Source organism: Periplaneta americana, chromosome 2, assembly GCF_040183065.1.
Source record: "Periplaneta americana isolate PAMFEO1 chromosome 2, P.americana_PAMFEO1_priV1, whole genome shotgun sequence".
NCBI classification, from domain to species: Eukaryota; Metazoa; Arthropoda; class Insecta; order Blattodea; family Blattidae; genus Periplaneta; species Periplaneta americana.
Genome location: NC_091118.1, coordinates 187,980,127 through 187,998,503, shown reverse-complemented (window position 1 = coordinate 187,998,503; position 18,377 = coordinate 187,980,127). Strand labels below are relative to the sequence as shown.

At 34.9% G+C, this 18,377-nt stretch overlaps 1 protein-coding gene across 3 annotated transcripts in view; it reads left to right on the top strand.

Moving 5' to 3' along the window:
* Nucleotides 1-17,320, top strand: part of Gp150 (glycoprotein 150) — a 163,755-nt gene extending 146,435 nt beyond the window's left edge. For all 3 annotated transcript variants that reach the window (XM_069819157.1, XM_069819159.1, XM_069819156.1), the window contains one exon: nt 9,866-17,320. In XM_069819157.1, the coding sequence (XP_069675258.1) occupies nt 9,889-12,189 (2,301 nt within the window). In that variant the 5' untranslated portion in view covers nt 9,866-9,888 and the 3' untranslated portion in view covers nt 12,190-17,320. The remainder of the gene's footprint in view (nt 1-9,865) is intronic.
* Nucleotides 17,321-18,377: the final 1,057 nt, after the last annotated feature.

The window sequence follows — 18,377 nt, the reverse complement described above, 5'->3', positions numbered from 1 at the left end:
AGCTAAAACTAGAATTGTTCGACTATGTTAGAACAAACATCTTCTGCAACTAAAACTAGAATTGTTCGACTATGTTAGGACAAACATCTTCTGCAGCTAAAACTAGAATTGTTCGACTGTGTTAAGACATATCTTCTGCAGCTAAAACTAGAATTGTTCGACTATGTTAGGACAAACATCTTCTGCAGCTAAAACTAAACAGTCTTTAACATTCGTCGAACACAAAAAATAACGTATGAAACACATTTATAATGTTATACAGGGTAAACCTGTTTTATAATATACGAAATGTTTAATTTAGGCCTACGAAGTGTTTAATTACTAATTTATTTATTTACTGACACTGATCTATTTATACATCAAAGATGACCACATTTTCAGTCGTATGTTATCTTTTCTTATTATTGACAGAAATTTTCAGTATCATAAACAAGCACACACCTTAGCTTGAGAAAAGGATTAACCGTGATTAATGTTTGCATTAGATTTAGATTTATTTAACCTTGAACTAACTTACGAATTATCGGTATATTACGAATTATACTTGTGCCTATCAAAGTAAATACCCACGGCAAACATGGGTAGGTCCTATCTTGAAACGTACCGGTAATAATTAATGACAACTCCACCTTATACACTAACAACTCGTACTCAGCGGAAATTACAAAATACTGCATCCCAGCTAATGAAAGAGTCGTAAAATAATTTTCAAGCAGTGTACTACAACTTTTCTTAGGCGTCACACACTTCTGACTGTGATGTTCAATGCTCGGAACTTGGGGACTTGCGTGTCTTGTACATGAGTGAGGTTACAGGTACAACGTACACAAAGCTCACGCTGCAAGTGCTCAGGGACAGTCGTATGTACTAAGAAAGTGATCACATCCAATAACAGGAAGACGGACGAAGAAACTGTGTCATGCCAAACCCAATGATATTCAGAGAAGTACAGGTAAACGGGCTGTTCGAGGAATTAGAAAGTGTTATTCGAATGAGTATTATAAAAGTTTGAAAATACTTTTTTTTATTTTAATTACAAAATTTCTTGGAGGAATTCCGAGGAGATACATTATTTTCTTCGGATGGAGAGTTTATATTTTGTAAGTTGTGCCACACAAACTAGACGCTGGAAATGGGCATTCATTGAAAGACATTGCAGTCCCTTAAATTGGTGGGAAATTTGTCCATAGCCATGGATCAAGTCGTAAGGAATCTGCCCCAGTAGTGAGACACAAAATGAAAACTTTTTTCGAGAACAATTTAGTATATACATACTTATCTTTCTCAGATACGAAATCAGCTAGCAACTGCTGAAAATCGAACAGAAAATAGTGACAGTGAAAACATTCAGTATTTTAAGTTTGCTTCCGTCACTTCATGTAACGTGGAAGTAATTTTTTTTTTTTCGTTTCAAATCATATTTAACTAACAGGAGAAGAAATTATGGGTTCGAAAATCTTCAAATGTACGTAGTCATACACTGTAATAAAATGTGCAGAGCAGAACAGTGAATTTGATATTTTTCTCATGTTTATTTTTATTATATACTAGCCGTAACTGTGCGCTCCGCTGCACCCTTTACAAATAAATATAAAGTAATTACACAATTAAAATAGGACATCTGATCCAGGGAACATTCGTGTTTGATAGAAGGATAAATCGTTTATTATGTTACTTAATTTAAATTGTATTGAAAAAAAATAAAATGCGACCATTTTGATCCAGAGACCACTCATTTGGTCATAAAAATTATTTTAGGAAATACAGGAAACGAATGCCTATGAAGTTTTCTGTGCATAAGAAGCTATTTTAATCTTACCTGTCCTGGATTCAGTCAGACGTTATTGTAATAACATTATAGCATTATGTCCATCTAGAGAAACTACACTTTCCAATGGTGAAATAATAATTAATTATACAAATCGGTTAATTTAGCTTCCGATATTACTTCATACAAACACAGAAACATTCTCTGTAGGCTACCATATGTTTCATAGCTTTCGATTGTTGTTGTCCAAGGCCCCTTATAGACGAAGTCATTTGTTTTTTATTTCAGTACACCGCCTTAGATGGCGTTATTGTAATTTTGAAACTCATTTATCTCATTAAATATCAGTCCTATCAAATTTTTTCAAGGAATAAAACTTATCGGAAATTATTTTTAAAGAAACTTTTGTTATGTAATATTTTTCATGAAAATTAATAATAAGGGAGATATTTCGATTTATTTAATTCAAGCCCCCTTATAACCCTCCTTGTAAATAAAATATTTTGAATGTCATATAGCCTAAATTCTAAGTTACAACGAACTTAATTTATATTCCAATTTTCATATAAATCGGTTCAGCCATTATCGCGTGAAAAGGTAACAAACATCCAGACAGACAGACAGACAGACAGACAGACAGACATACAAACAAAAATTTCAAAAAAGCGATTTTCGGTTTCAGGGCGGTTAAATATATATGTTAGGACCAGTTATTTTTGGAAAATCGAAAATTACCAGAAAAATTTCGGCTACAGATTTATTATTAGTATAGATATGCTATAAAATTACATGTTTCAACCTACAATAATACTATCAATATGTTGTTCCAGCCAGAAACCACTTTTATAGCAGACCTGACAGTACCTCCGTGCTGGAAGCGGGAGTTTGTTGACATTGAAGTCCGGTCGCTTAGCCACGTGCAGAGACACAAGTCCCCAAGTTCCGAGCTTCGGTGATGTTATTCTAGTTCTTCTACGTCTGCTTTCCAATGATTCCCATTTAAACGTGTCATATAAAACAATTTTTATCTCGAAAAGTAAGGAAAAACGAGCAAAATTGTATTGAACTTTTTTTGTTTGAAATGTCTCAAAGAATAGCCCCCTGCAATTAATAACATCACTTACGGTTCACCCTGTATAACATTTGTCAACATGGTCACAGAGTGAATAGTTGCAACTTTTATAATTTCATGAACGAATTTTACGGCTTTTACTATAACTTTAGCAACAAAGATCCCTATAACATAATAACTTACATAGTAGCTTTCAGTATGGCGACGAGTATGTTAGTGACGTCAGAGAATACGTAATTCACAAAATATGACGCATGACAAGTTATAATATTTCACAAATGTCATTCTGCGTTATCTATGATACATTCTAAACCTGCCTGCGCAGGAAATAATTCAGGTTAAATTTACAGTACATTTCATATCGGCTACTGAACATGAATGACGTGAAGTACCTATCTTTGACGTTATGAAGCAGGGTTTAAGCTACAGTCGCATTTGTCGCGTTTTGCTACTCGATTAAAAAAATGCAACAAATTTTCAATGTAAATATGCAAAAATGCGACAACGACATTGGATTTCAGAAACGAAGATGGTAATGAATAAAATGAAATCAGAAATGTGTATGAACTAATCAGTTCTGGAGAATCTGAATTTAAATAAAATTCTGATGGAATGGGCTATGTTTAAAAAGATATTGAGCATTAGATGCTCAGGAATGAATTTCAATGAGTTGGTACAATGCATGTAAGCTAACAAGTTCAGTGAACAATTTCTTCTAATTGATTTATATAATTCCATCGCATACTGTAAATTGTAAGCTAGGACGAAGACAGCAAGACGAAGATCATGGTCATAGGAAGAAAAGTAAAACAGGTAAACTTGCAAATTCTAAATGACGCAGTAGAGCAAGTGAACAGCTTCAAATACTTGGGGTGTACTATAAGCAGTAACATGAGCTGCTGCCAAGAAGTCAAAAGGAGGATAGCAATGGTCAAGGAAGCTTTTAATAGAAAAAGGAGTATCTTCTGCAAACCTCTGGAGAAAGAACCAAGGAAGAGACTACTAAAGTACTTTGTGTGGAGTGTAGCGTTGTACGGGGAAGAAACATGGACAATACGACAAAGTGAAGAGAAGCGAATAGAAGAATTTGAAATGTGGATATGGAAAAGGATGGAGCGTGTGACATGGACTGAGTAAGAAACGAAGCTGTGTAGGAAAGAGTGGATGAAGAAAGAATGATGCTGAAACTGATCAGAAAGAGGAAAAGGAATTAGCTGGGTCACTGGTTGAGAAGAAACTGCCTACTGAAGGATGCACTGGAAGGAATGGTGAACAGGAGAAGAGTTCGTGGCAGAAGAAGATATCAGATGATAGATGACATTAAGATATATGGATCATATGCGGAGACATAGAGGAAGGCAGAAAATATGAAAGACTGGAGAATGCTGGGTTTGCAGTGAAAGACCTGCCCTTGAGCGAACACTATGAATGAATGTGTTCCTCATTGATTTGTGGGAACAATTTCTAATCATCAGCGACAAAAATGATATGAAACATAATATTGCAGTGACAGATGGCTTTGATTGGTTGAAAATGGATTCTTACACTCCATTTGTGAATTGGTACATGAGCGAAATATCTACAGAAAATTTCTTTGTTCATGTTTCAGAGTGATGCGTTTTGCATTACAAATCCGGGTTCTATTTATACCACATTACATAATATATGTTCAAAAAGTTGTGTACGAAACATTTCACATTTTATTTTAGTTACTAAGAAATAAACGTTTCTTTCTTCGATAAAAATAAATGTATTGTATTTGCATGTTTAAGTTTTTATGTAAATTTTAAAATCTATTAAGAAACCTTTTGCTAATTGAAGTTTAAAATTGTCTTATCGAAATGCACGTTTTATTGTGCTCGAGAGTCATAAATGTTCATTTAATTTCAACTTGATGGAAGCAATTTTACACATGCGATTTATGTCAAAGCTGACATATTGATTGTGCGTGTTCAGAAACCTTGCATTGTTTATTCATCTTCAAGGTCATATGTAACTGTCTATGAAATGAGTTTATTGATTTTATTGAAATGGAGCGATATGATTTAAAGGCTTCAACAATGTGTGACAATTTCAAGTAACTTACTTCGCATGCTTTCATATTCGAGGAAGTTAGAATGAGAGCATATTATACTGTCTGTGCATGCCTTTTGAATATGTGTCATAGAGATTTACTCTTGTCGTATGAAGTAAAGACAAAATATTTTCATAGATTTCATGTCACGAAGTTTCATTGTATGATATAATAAAAAAAAAAACGTAATAAAGTAACGACCAAAATCATCAGGCCGACATTCCCTTTGAAGAGTCATAATGCTGGATGCTGGAAATCTTAAAAAATGTACAAAAATACGCCGTCAGTAGGAACTTGTTAACCCATGCTGAGTTTTTAGCAAAACGTATAACCGTTTTAATGTAGGCACCATATTTTCTTATGTTATGGCGGTTATGTCACTTAAGGCTGGTTCACAATAAACCGGGAACGAGAAGCAGAGGACGTGAATATGAAAATTTTTTATTCACAATAAACCGAGAACGTAGACGACTATGCATAACGGTATGCATGTCAATAACGATATGTAAAGTCGATATTACGCATTCTGATGCTATTTGTGTATAATTTGCCAATGGCGTTCTCTCATGAGTACAAGGCAGTCAACATAAACACAGGTTAACCAACTTCGAAATTTCAACTGAAACATTTCATTAGGTACGGTACTATAAATATGCCCATGCATCTTTATTATCACAACCTATTTTAAGTGTACCATAATGTAAAATAATTTGAGAAGAAACATTTGTAATAGAACAAAAATAAACACAACAGTAGTTATTGAATTGTAGCATGAATATGCAGTGTGTAATACAAACAATACAGTAATAAAATATGATTCACTTACGATCGATGTTCAAAGATGCAGCTATTGAAAGCCACGTATTCTCCTTCATTTTCTCATATTTATACGAGGCGCGCCGCTTATCGTAAACGTGAGGATTTTCCTCAACACTCAACATTAGAATCTCATCAAATAAAACTTGCTCCATGATGCACAGCAACTACAAAATATACGACGACAAAATAGGTTTTAGATGGCAATAGAATGAATCCAGTGGGCTGTGATCGGAAACGTGAACGCCAAAGTTGAAACTTGGCCAACTCTCTGTTCCCGATCCCGGGCTCCGGCAAGCTTTTCGTTAATTGTGAATGCTCACATTTAAATGTACACATTTTAACAATTTTATCGTTTTCGTTTTCGTTCCGATTCCCGTTTCCGGTTCATTGTGAACGAGCCTTTACACGCAACCCCCAAATTGTTTGGAGGGCCACACCTGCGGACCTAGCTGGGAAGATTTTGAGATAACTCCATCTACCATATCCTCTTTCACCACTTAGGGGACGCTTATATATATGCCATGGCAGGTCAGGACAGCATACTGAAATGGTATTTCCTCCATTTTTGATAGAACAGTTACACCGCTGTGACTCTATCCCCAGAGTCTCGTTTGTTAAAATCAGGTTGCACCATGGGAAGGTAAGGATGGGATTTGAGTAGGAGAGGTTATGGTATACACTTTACTAGTCCTTGCAACCCCCAAATAGAAACTATAAAGTGCACCAAACAACTTCCAAAAATGGTTGAAAATCTATATTTGAGTAACTTTTTTTTGTGAAGTTCCTGGAACACAATTGAAGACTAGGATCCCAAAACTCGCACAAGGGGGAGCGGTTCAAACCCGGAAACCCCCCCCCTTGCGTACACGCCTGCTGTGCGTACAAAATTTTATGGGGCCTTGAACTTGATATAGATCAAAAGCAGACACATTAAGACATTTGATAGACATTATTGATTAGCCTAATTCAATTTTATAACATAGACATTTTACAGAGTCTGGGATAAGAAACATCACAAATCCCAAAAACTTCATCGTTTCTTCGAGAACCTACTCTGACTGGCTATCAATTCTCAGGAACAACTCTTATCTCTGACCACGAAACAACATGATGACCAGACGTTTCCAGTGACACACATTCGTCAGTAACATACGTGCTTATCCTTTTAGAATGCAGCAACAACGTTTGTAAACATTTGCCTGACACAGTTCAAAATTTAAACACTACGTGCATCAGTGGTATATTCACAGTGATAGAAGAGTGATGACGATTGTGTTGTGTGAAGGTTAACCTCTATTGTGTGCACGGCCTTGTGCCCCTCTCTCTGACCGCCTTCTGAAATATCGGTTGATGGCGGGCTTTAATTTAATTGAATCATTAGCAGATCGAAGTGAACTTCGCTTTGCCTTGTAAGGTCAAAGACAATTCAAAAGTGTAAATAAATCATTTTAAGGTCAAAGCTTTACAGTGTTACATTAGAAGGTTCTCGTTGTGACCTAGTCTTATTCCCGTGCTCTTGATTTTACGTTGTTCTCGTCTTCATCTTGCTTTATCCCTGTTCTCTTCATTTATTCCTGGCTTCGTATGTTCTATTCCTGTTTTCATCTTGTATTGTTTCTGTTCATTCTACTTTTATTCCTGTCTTCATTTTTCTCCTGTTCTTCCTTTTTCTTATTCATATTTCTCTCTCTTTTCTTTTTTCTTCATATTTATCTTCTTTCTATTTATTTTCCTATTAAAACATAGTTTTATGTTTGTTCCTTATTTCTGTTCGTCCTTTCTTCTTTTTTATTCTTATTCAGCCTCCCCTTCCCCTCTTATTCTCTTCCACTTTTTCTCGTCTTGTTTGTTTCTCTTTCATCTTTCATCTTCTTTCTTTAGAGATTTCATTCATTACACATTAATGTTAATAGGCCTATATTTTATGTGAGAAAGTATAAGAACTGATGAAGGTAGCCTTTTCTCAACTTACAACGAGGAAATTAGATTAATGATTTCCAACACATAAGATAACCATATTCAAATCAACAGCCTAATGATTTATACAAAAATAAAAGTATAAATATTTAAAAAAGATGTTAAAGAAGTTTTGGAATTATATTCTGGGGAAATTATACTGATAGTGGCAGTATATTTCTACAGTCAACAGTCTAATGATTTATACAAAAATAAAAGTATAAATATTAAAAAAAAAATGTTAAAGAAGTTTTGGAATGATATTCTGGGGAAATTATACTGATAGTGACAGTATATTTCTACTACAAGAAAGAGTAATTAGAATGTTAGTATGTTCCAAATCCAGGGAATCGTGTAGGACATTTAGAAAAAAAAATTACAAATAATGCCCATGGTCTGTCAGTATATTTTTCCAATAATAAACTTCCTCGTATCTAATCGCTAAAACTTTGCAACTAATTCAATAGTTCCTAGTATAAATACTCGTCAAAAATGACTTTCATATTCCATTGGCAAGTCTATCGTGCTATCAAAAAGGAGTGCGTTATATGGCAGTAGCAATTTTTAAGTCTTCCTATGGATATAAAAAGTCAAACTCAAATATAAGATTATTTAGGGCCAAATTAAAGAAGTACCCAATTTCTCAAGCCTTCTATTCTGTAGGTGAATTCATGACATTCAACAACGCTGCATGAATATTTCTGTATTGAGTATTGATACTAATCCCTTATATTGTACTGGTGTATTGTAAAACCCTTCTGTATATATTTCAACTAGACTGTGACTATGGATTTAAGACTTTGTAGTAGGCCTACTATTAAGATTTTTTTGACACGTTCCCTATTCTAGCTGTGAAGCGATGTACGAATACTATGGAATATATTGAATGACATACACGTATTATTTTTATTCTTTTTTTTTTAACCTAAACCTTGAGAAGGAGAAAAAAAAAAAAGAAACTTTTGTAAGAGTAAATGTCAGGTCGTAATATTCCTACAGATCTATATCTTCTTCTTCTTTTTCTTCTCTTCAAGTATTAGACCATATGGCCTGTTACTATCTCACAGTTGAATTTTTGAACCCAACGCTTTTTTGGACGATCGAGAGATCTCTTCCCGTTTGGACGATAGTGGAGCATGACTTTTGGGATTCTATCTTTACGCATGCGATGCAGATGGTTTATCCAGTTGTTCCGATAATGTTTTATGTGATTAATTACAGGTTCCAGTTGTAATTCTTCCATTACATTTTCATTGCGTTTGTGATCCCATTTCGTATATCCCGCTGTATAACTCATAAAATTCTACCCTTTCGGGCCAGCAACCTGTTGGGCAGTAATTTCATAATTGCTTTCAAATCTCACAGATCTATATATGTTCAAATTTTTAAATATATTTGGTATTTTACAAAAAAAAAATAATATAATTCTAAGATTTAAAAATATTTTATGCTCGACCATGCCGAAATGTAGTAATTATACACCCGGTAGCAGTCCTTTAATGCATGTCATTAAAGTACACCTATTCATTAAAGTTCAGGTTTTCGATTATTCTCGGATATGCAATCGAAAGACAACGAGGGAAACGTCACGGAGGCTGGAAATCCAATACTGTCGCAGAAGGTTATGTTCTGTTACTATAATAATTAGCGTTAATTGTAAATAATATTCAAATAAATTCAATTTGTCATCTCGTTTTTCAATTCTAAATCAATTTCCAGGTTATACATTCTCTGCATTACATCAAGGTCAATGACATTATTGTTCCTCGGAAAAAAATCAATACTTTCGCGTCTGCGCACATCTCACAATTTCGAGCTATGAACAAGGTCACTTCCGATCTTCTGTCAGATACAAATAAAATGAATGTTTCTGAATAATTTAAAGTTAGAAATATGGTCGAGCATAAAAAGTCGTATGAAACTTGCCTATAATGGTAATTAAGACGCTCGTATGAAAATTATGAAACTCGCTTGCGCTCGTTTCATAAACAACAATACTTGGGTCTTAATTACTATCATTATAGGCTCGTTGCATAATGTACTATTCTATCTTAGAGGCAGACAGCCCATGAAAGACTTGACTAGGGTGATGATTCTTATCCTTCAAATATATTTAATTTCTATTTTCGTAGTCTGTTTCGGTGCATCATTACAATGTTACTATATTTTGTTTCAGAGCTTTGGTCAGAGGCTGCCGCAATGAGACGTCTTCTTCTCTACAACATCGTGGTGCTATTAGCATCAGCCCTGCTAGCCAATGGCAGTGATTGTCCATCATACTGCAAGTGTGAAACTGGAGGGAGCTCAGGCATCCTCGCAAAATGCAGCGCCTTCGGAAGCGACCAGCAGTTTGGCCTGGAGATAGCATATCTCGACCTTTCCAACATCCCCAGCTCCGCGGGACTACAGCTGACGAATCGAATTTTCGCTGAAGTGGGTCTCAGGCGTGTTTCTTCCATTACAATTGCGAACAGCGCGTTAGAGAAAATAGATGTGAATGCATTTCATGGACTACACAACTTGAATAACCTGAATCTTAGTGGAAATCGTCTGCTTCTTCTAGAACCTGACATGTTTGCAAACAATACACATCTAGAGAAATTATCCTTGAGTCGGAACCCTTTGGAGAACATGCAAGCTAATAAAACTTCCCCCTATTCAGAATACTTCCTCAATATACCATCTCTTCTAGATCTTGACCTCTCAAATTGCAACCTCTCTAATCTCCTACCTACAATGTTCAAAAAACTAACAACTGTTGAATACATCAACCTTGCCTCCAATCAGATTTCTGATATCCCAAACGAAACATTTGCGCCATTGCTCGAGCTATCAGAAGTTGACCTCTCCGACAACAACCTGAGACAGCTGAGAACGGATATGTTTGAACACAATACAGAAATCTTAGAATTAAATTTGAGGAACAATCCTCTGTCAAATTTGGCGGAAGTCAGAATAGAAAGTTTGCAGACAATGGATCTCAGCTTGTGCAAATTTACGACAGTAGATGAAGCTACTTTTGCAGGGTTTCCAAATGTAAGGAATTTAAATATGAGTGGCAATTCTATAACTTCAGTAGATGGAAACGCATTTAAGAACATGCAAAAGCTTCAAAATTTGGATCTTTCTAGCAATAAACTGACTGGCCCTCTTCCTGATGATCTCTTCCTCTATAACATACAGATAGAAACTCTGAAGTTGGGAAATAATCCAGAAATGAAGAATTTACCAGAGACAGGATTTAAAGGTCATTTTAGTGAGCTGTACTTGTTGGATTTGTCAATGTGCGGTTTAACACATTTGGAAGAAGACAGTTTGAAAGCATTTAATCGGCTTGCACAGTTATACCTCAGAGGGAATGAAATTCAGTATATAAAACCTGGTGTCTTGAATACTAGAATAATCAATCTAGACTTATCAGAGAACAAAATTGTCCATCTTGATCAGTTGAGTTTTCCTCCTAGTTCATCACTAAGAAACCTCTTTCTTTCTGCAAATCCAATCAAGAAATTGTCACCTGCTTACTTCGTTAATACTCCTAGATTAACGAAGCTTAATTTGAAGTCATGTGAACTGAAGCAACTGTGGGATGTAAATGATTCAGAACTTCACACTCTGAAAGTCCTTCGTTACTTGAATGTTGCGAACAACAATATCAAGAATCTGTCTTTGAAAGATTTTAAGTACATAGAGCATGTGCAGACTCTTGTCCTAACTGGAAATCCTCTAGCTTGTGACAACGATTTGAAAAACCTTACTAAGAAGTTGATCGAAAATGGTGTTGCATTATCAGAAGCTACAGAAAAGAAGGAACGTGAAGAAATGAAGAATCACGATGCTTTGGAATTCACAAATGGAAAAGACCAACTAGGATGGAGAACTTTCTTGAAACAAGTATGTGGCAAAAAGCAGAACCTAATCGATCCTCTACCAAAGATAGATGAATCCACAAACAAAATTACAGATACTAATCCCGGTGAAGATTCCACTGAAGTGATTGAAGAGGAAGAGATTTATTTCATCCCAACTACACCCGATTCAGAAGATATACTGAATTACTTCGAAGAGGAGATCCACATGGAGCGTGTCAGACCCACAAAGACAAATTACATGTGGCCAATTATTATTGTATCACTGTCGGCATTTTCTATAATTTTGGCGCTGGTAGTGCTGGCAGCTCTCCTGCTCCGATGGACCAGGCAGAAGAACAGCTACAGGAATAAAATAATTAAACGACACAATTCTATTTGCAATACTCCAAGAATCAGACGTGGAGGATCAACAGTCTATCAACAGCTTTACGAAGATCCACACACCCCTACGACCCCAGTAATGCCATCCAAGCTCCCAGAACAGCACGCGCCTGAACAGAAAACATACACCTTCCCAGAAAAAGAAACTAATGGAATAGTCCCAACATCAGCTGCACAACCAGCTAACCGTGCTTCATATCAAAGTAGTCCATTTCATCACTCGAACATCGTTCCAGAATCTGTATGAAACATTGGAATGTTGAAGTGTTTGTAAGCACCAGTATTTTTTTCACACATGCACAGGACTGAATGAAAAGGCTGTATTTTTTTATCATCAATAGGATACAATATAGCATTTATTTAAGACAGTACTAAATGCTTTTTAAGCTTATTCAAGTTAAGGGTTTAGTTTAGGTTCTGAACATGGGATTATAGTCATTTTGTTATAGTCAGTGAATTGAGGAAATTCTGAAACAATTCTATTTTCAACTGAAAATGCTATAGAATGAATTATAATTGATAGAGTGTAACTATTCAGGGAAAAAAATCTAATCTACAAACTAAAACATGGTATGAGAAGATGTGTTTAATCTAAAAATTCCCATAGGAATGTTCAACACAGAATGTCACTTTGTATGTATTGTGCTAAGTAATAAATGCAAGGATCTTATACTTTTACAGTGTTGCATGTTGAACTTTGGTAACAGTGATGTGATATCTATATATAAGCAAGAACTAAAATGGCTGCAGTCTGAGACTTTGCAAAAGCATTTTTATATTTAAATGCTGTGGTACTGATAAATAGTGTTTATGATATGTTATTTCTACTGTATATCATGTGTAATAAATTTAATATTATACAAAACAACAGAGATAATATAAAAACGTTCTGTTTACATTAGGCTCATTTTCGAGAAAGAAAACAAACCTTGTGATATGATCTAATTCTAAATATGTATAAGAAGTGTAATTGCCTCCGAAGGCCTATTTTATGTGTGTATGTGTGTGCATTTGGGGGGGGGGGGATACTTTTTCTGCCAAAGATGTCTATGGTCTCACGTAACGTTCCTTAGTTGAGATGTTGATCTGAAAAAGTAGCGAGATTTACTAAAAACAATTCATCTGTCCCTATATCAGGGGTAACCAAAAGATTAAAAAAGTGAAAATTCTATATATATAGTGAATACATAATTGAATTGTTAACAATTTTAATTACAATTAAAATACAAATGGTGTTTGAGGATTAGAACTGAATTTTTTTTTTTCTATTCGTTCCATAATATTCTTACATTTGCTTTATAGCATAGAATAAAGAACATGTCCAATTCTTACGTTTAACAATAAGATGCAATACATATGAAGACATTATTACAAAAACAGCCCTTGTCAATTTTTAACGAAAATGAGTTAAGAGCACCATCACGTGAAGGCGCATTTTTGCAACAATCTGAAATGTGTTTAAAAGCCAAAAACGATCTGTGTCAGGTGCAGTAGCCATAAGAAAAAACACCGATTCTACAAAGACAGCCCATGTCATTCTGCTTTCGTACAAAAATTGCCCTTGTCAGCTGACATGGGTTGTTCTTTTGTTAAATGTTTTCAGCACTTAATTGATTAGGTACATTATGCATTATATAATAATTATTGGCAGCTTGTGTTACATTGAATAAATATTTAAATGTTTCATATTGCAACAATGAAGCCATTGAGCATTCCATTTTAGTCTCTTGTACAGTATTGGCAAAAAAAAAAAAAAACATCGGACCGATCCTTGTAGCTGATTTCATAGCCTTGTTCACTCCAGAAAACGGTAGACTGATAACTAAGACTTTCGTGGTTCGGATTCTGCCTGGGAAGGAAACTTTTTTTTGTTCCTTATTCAAATTTATTTATAATACTTTTCGATTGCTAGTAAAATTCATGTTTTGGGAATAATGAGTTAATTAAGCAGTAAAATATCGCTGCAATCGAAATAAGGAACAAAAAAAGTTTCCTTCCCAGGCAGGATTCGAACCACGAAAATCTTAGTTACCAGTCTATCGTGCTTTGGAGTGAACAAGGATCTGAAATGAGCTACAAGAGTCGGTCCGGTTATTTTTTGCCACTACTGTACATCATGGCTAGTAATGATGGAAGTGGATTAAATTTTCAGAAAAGAAAACGAAATGTAGAAAGGAAGATTTTATTTAGAAAATTAATTTAGAGGGAAAATAAAATACTAATCACGTAGGGAAAGATGTAGCAGCTTGCATTATAAGGTGAGAATAAGTTCAGATGGTATATCCAAAGATGTATTGTCGCAATACGTTTATGAGTTTGCATGAGATAACAAGAGGGCGTCTTCCTACTGTACAGGCATAATTGCTGAACTATCAGAAATCTCCTACTGACTCCAGAGATAAACACACTAATCGCCCGAAGGCGGTTCCAAAGAAAATTGAAACACTGATTATGCATCGATTATCATTCAAACCCTGGCAGTATCAATCCTCATAATTGTACCTACTAGAAACACTTTCAGTTAAAGAAATGCGCAATATGTTTATGGAGGTACATCACATTCAAGTATCCTTACCTACTGGTATAGTTTTGCAGAAAAATGTAATATTTCCTTCGGACTACCTAGATCTGATACCTGAACCTTATGTGTTACCTTGACCCAACAGATAGAAGCTTATGAAAGCAATGATGAAAAATGTTAAACACATGACCAGAAACAAATACATATTTCAAACAGAGGCTTTCTATGACATGAAACGATCATACAAAGAAAGAGCTCGTAGAGGCATAGCTACAGTATTGACTTTCGATTACATGCAGAATTTGCCTGTCCCATATCTAAGATCCAATGTAATCTATTACTCTCGCCAGCTTTGGCATTATTGTTTTGGAGTACATGATTTGTCAAATGATGAGGCAACACTGTTTACCTATCATGAAACAGTTGGTAAGAAGGGACAAAATGAAGTTATGTCTTTGCTCTTTGGTCACCTACAGTAGTATCAGATGGCTGTCCAGGCAAAAATAAACATTTTATTATGGTGTACTTCTTGTACATGCTAGTACACTGTTTTCGAATGTTCAAACGAGTTATGTACTTGTTCCCCATAAGGGGCCACTATTTTTGTCAAACGATCAGGACTTTTTGTTAATTGCAAAGAAAAAACGAACTGGTTTTGTTCAAACTCCAAATCAGTGGGATGATATAATAACTAGCTGCAGAGTTCATCCAAAACCTTTTGAAGTGAAGAGGGTTCATACACCAGATCTTCTCAACATCATCAAGGCTACAGTGGAGCCCTATTTTGCTCAGTCTTCTAGATGTCAACTGAAGCTAAAGCAACTGAGAATGTATAGTATTGACAGAGACTCTCCACATGTAGGATTAAGGGACAGTTATTCGGGGCCATGGAGATCTGTGGATAATCATAAAAGGGTATCAATACCTCAAGAACTAACGTTTGTCACTCTTTACAATGAACCCTTGAAGATCAAACAATAAAAATTAGAGGACCTGAAAAAACTGTATGGACTATTATCTCTAGGAAGTCTCCGGTTCTTTGAAAGTCTCCAACCAGTTTCAGAAACGGAAACTACCAATACACATGTTGTAGATATTGAAGGGTCCAATAACAGCAGTGGAGAAAAGTAGTTATTTATGGTACTTGTGAGGTAAGTGCATCTTTATTGCACGAGTGGAAAGATTTAAGCACGAAGCGTCAGCCTCGTGCTTAAATTACACGAGTGCAATAAAGATCACGCTCACAAGTACCATACGTAATTTTATCCATGACCATAACGAAAAATTATGTTTTATAAAAGAAAATATGTTGAAAATAAGTCCTCATGTAATCACATACCATGGCATGGATTTTAGAATCAATACGTTACTAGGTAGGTCATCATGTAGGAGGCCATGATTAGTAAAGAATGGTATCTAAGGCGTTGGATAAATAAATTATAATTAATTATATAATTTTAATATATATTTTTTCACTTTAAACGTGTATTTTCGTCTTTTTGAAGTTTCAGGGATTATTTAGAAGTGTTCACGGAACTAATGTGATTAAAATAATTTCACATTTTACTTCTGTAAACTTAAGAGGAATATTAAAACTTAATTAATCATTGTGCCTGTTTAGCTCAGTTGGCTAACGCGTGTCGTTTTAAAGTTTTAAAATTTAAAATCCTATAAACCCAACTTTGTAGGTTCAAGTCTCCTCGCATCCCAAAAGGTAAATTATTACAAAATTTTAAAAAGATGCATATTAGGTATGGATGTAATGTACAAATTACGACGTAGCAGATAGAGAAAAGAGAAGGAGATTGAGTGTATGTATATTTAAGAAATGATGATAAAGAAGTAGAGGTAGTGACATCTAGTAACTAATATATTAACTTCTTGAGTAATAGTTCAATGGAAAAGTATACGTGTGTACCCGGGTAGGCCTACTAGGAAAATACTAATGAACTGTGAGATAAAGTTCATACTGTGAGGTAAAGTCTTTATCTCACTAGTGAAATAAAGTAACGTTGAATAAAAGCCTACTTTACAAACGCAAAAGTATTTAGTAAAGGCATGCTTTTCGTTATGGTCATGGATAAAAGTTATTAATGTGTGTTGTGATTTCCTGACAATTTACTGATATTACAATACAATATTAAATATTGAATTAATATTATTACGATCTTCTTTTGTATTATTTTAATACAAAAATAGCCCATGTCACACGCTCCCACATTCAATAATTAATTATAGGTCTCTAATATGTAAGAACGTATATGTGTTTATCATATATCTGATTCTTATATCGTGAAGAAAGAGTCTACATTTTTTTTATTTCGATGTTATAATTTACATGGGCTGGGGGTTGTTTTTTTATTCTCCTGAAAAATCAACATTTTTGACAAGGGCTGTTTTTGAAATAATGTCTTCCAAAATGCAAATATGAAATATGTACAGAATAATCCTTTATGAATGACAATTCTATTTATGGTTGCAAATCTTAAATCGAAAGTTTTCAAGGATTTGTATATGAATTCGGCAGAGATCCTTTTGCACCAAATAATAGACCAATGACAATCCAGGTTCTAAAAGGAATAGGGAACATACCGCTAAGATAAACCTTTAAATTGGCAAAACTTCATTTCCCACACTAGTTTATTAAACCTTGTCGGACTGTAAAGAAAACAACTAATGCAATGTCCATATTTTATATGTTGTAGGCTACAACATTATTGCATTGTGAAATTTCAATTTTCCTACCAATTTTTTTTCTATTGTTCTATTAAATAGCATATAGCCTATTAACCTGTTGTATCCTATAGGATACTTTGTCAATTTAAGAGTTAATAAATGCCTTTCTTTTCATGGTCAACTTGTATGGCCTGTTTATTATCTCTTTCGTAGCATACAGTTGAATCCAAGATCACTGCTTCATGGTATTGTTTATTAATAGCAATAACGTCTGCTTTTCTGTTGGAACCAACTTCGGAAATACAATGAACTTCCTCAAAAACCTCCTAACCTCGTGTACTGACAATAATGGCTACCGATATTCTCAATCTGTTGTACTTACATGTTGTTACGCTTTTCCAACAGAACTCAATACATGAGAGAGAGTTTCCGTCTCGTTGCATCCTTCAAGGCGGCAACGGGCGTATTGTAGGATCTGCCTGGAACAGAGTGTATACCACTGATGTACTGCAAAATATTTTGCTGAACTGGGAACTTGATGGGACGAGAAACATCTAACCTATAATTCTGTCTGTGTGTGACTTCCTTCATACGCTATAAAGGCATAAACCAATGCTACGAGGCTAAGGATTCCATCCATATTGAATCTTTCGTACACTACTTTTAACACTTGAATATAAATACAGTGAAACCTGTCTAAAGCGGCCATCTGAAGTTACCTTGTAAAATGGCCGTTTTATCAGGTGGCCGCTTGATTAAGGTTGCGGTTTTTTATGAATCAGCATAAAAGTACTGAATTTCATTGACTTTTTAGGACTGTGCGCGTACAAGAATCGTGCATATTAATGTCAGCCTCTTCCATTGTTGCAACTAGCCTTTTCAAAACTCAATTTCTTCGCCCTCGCACACTTGAACCATTCGTAAACGAAATCATTCACATTACTAAACACATATTCTCTCTTCTTTTTTTGGCCACCATGCATATTTTCCTCCCACTGTTTTAATATTTCATCTTAATTATACCGTGTATTTGTGTCCTTCCACATTTGAATATTTCTGCAATTTTTCTCGCAGATGTTCCCTTCTCGCTTTCTTCAAACATTTTTCGTCTCACCTCTAAACTTAATACCACTCTAGATTTATTGTTAGACTCAAACTAACGTCACAGTTCCTTTGAATCAACTGAATGAAAAGAAGAAAAATTCGTAAAAGCTGGTCCAAATAGAAAAAGATGGAAA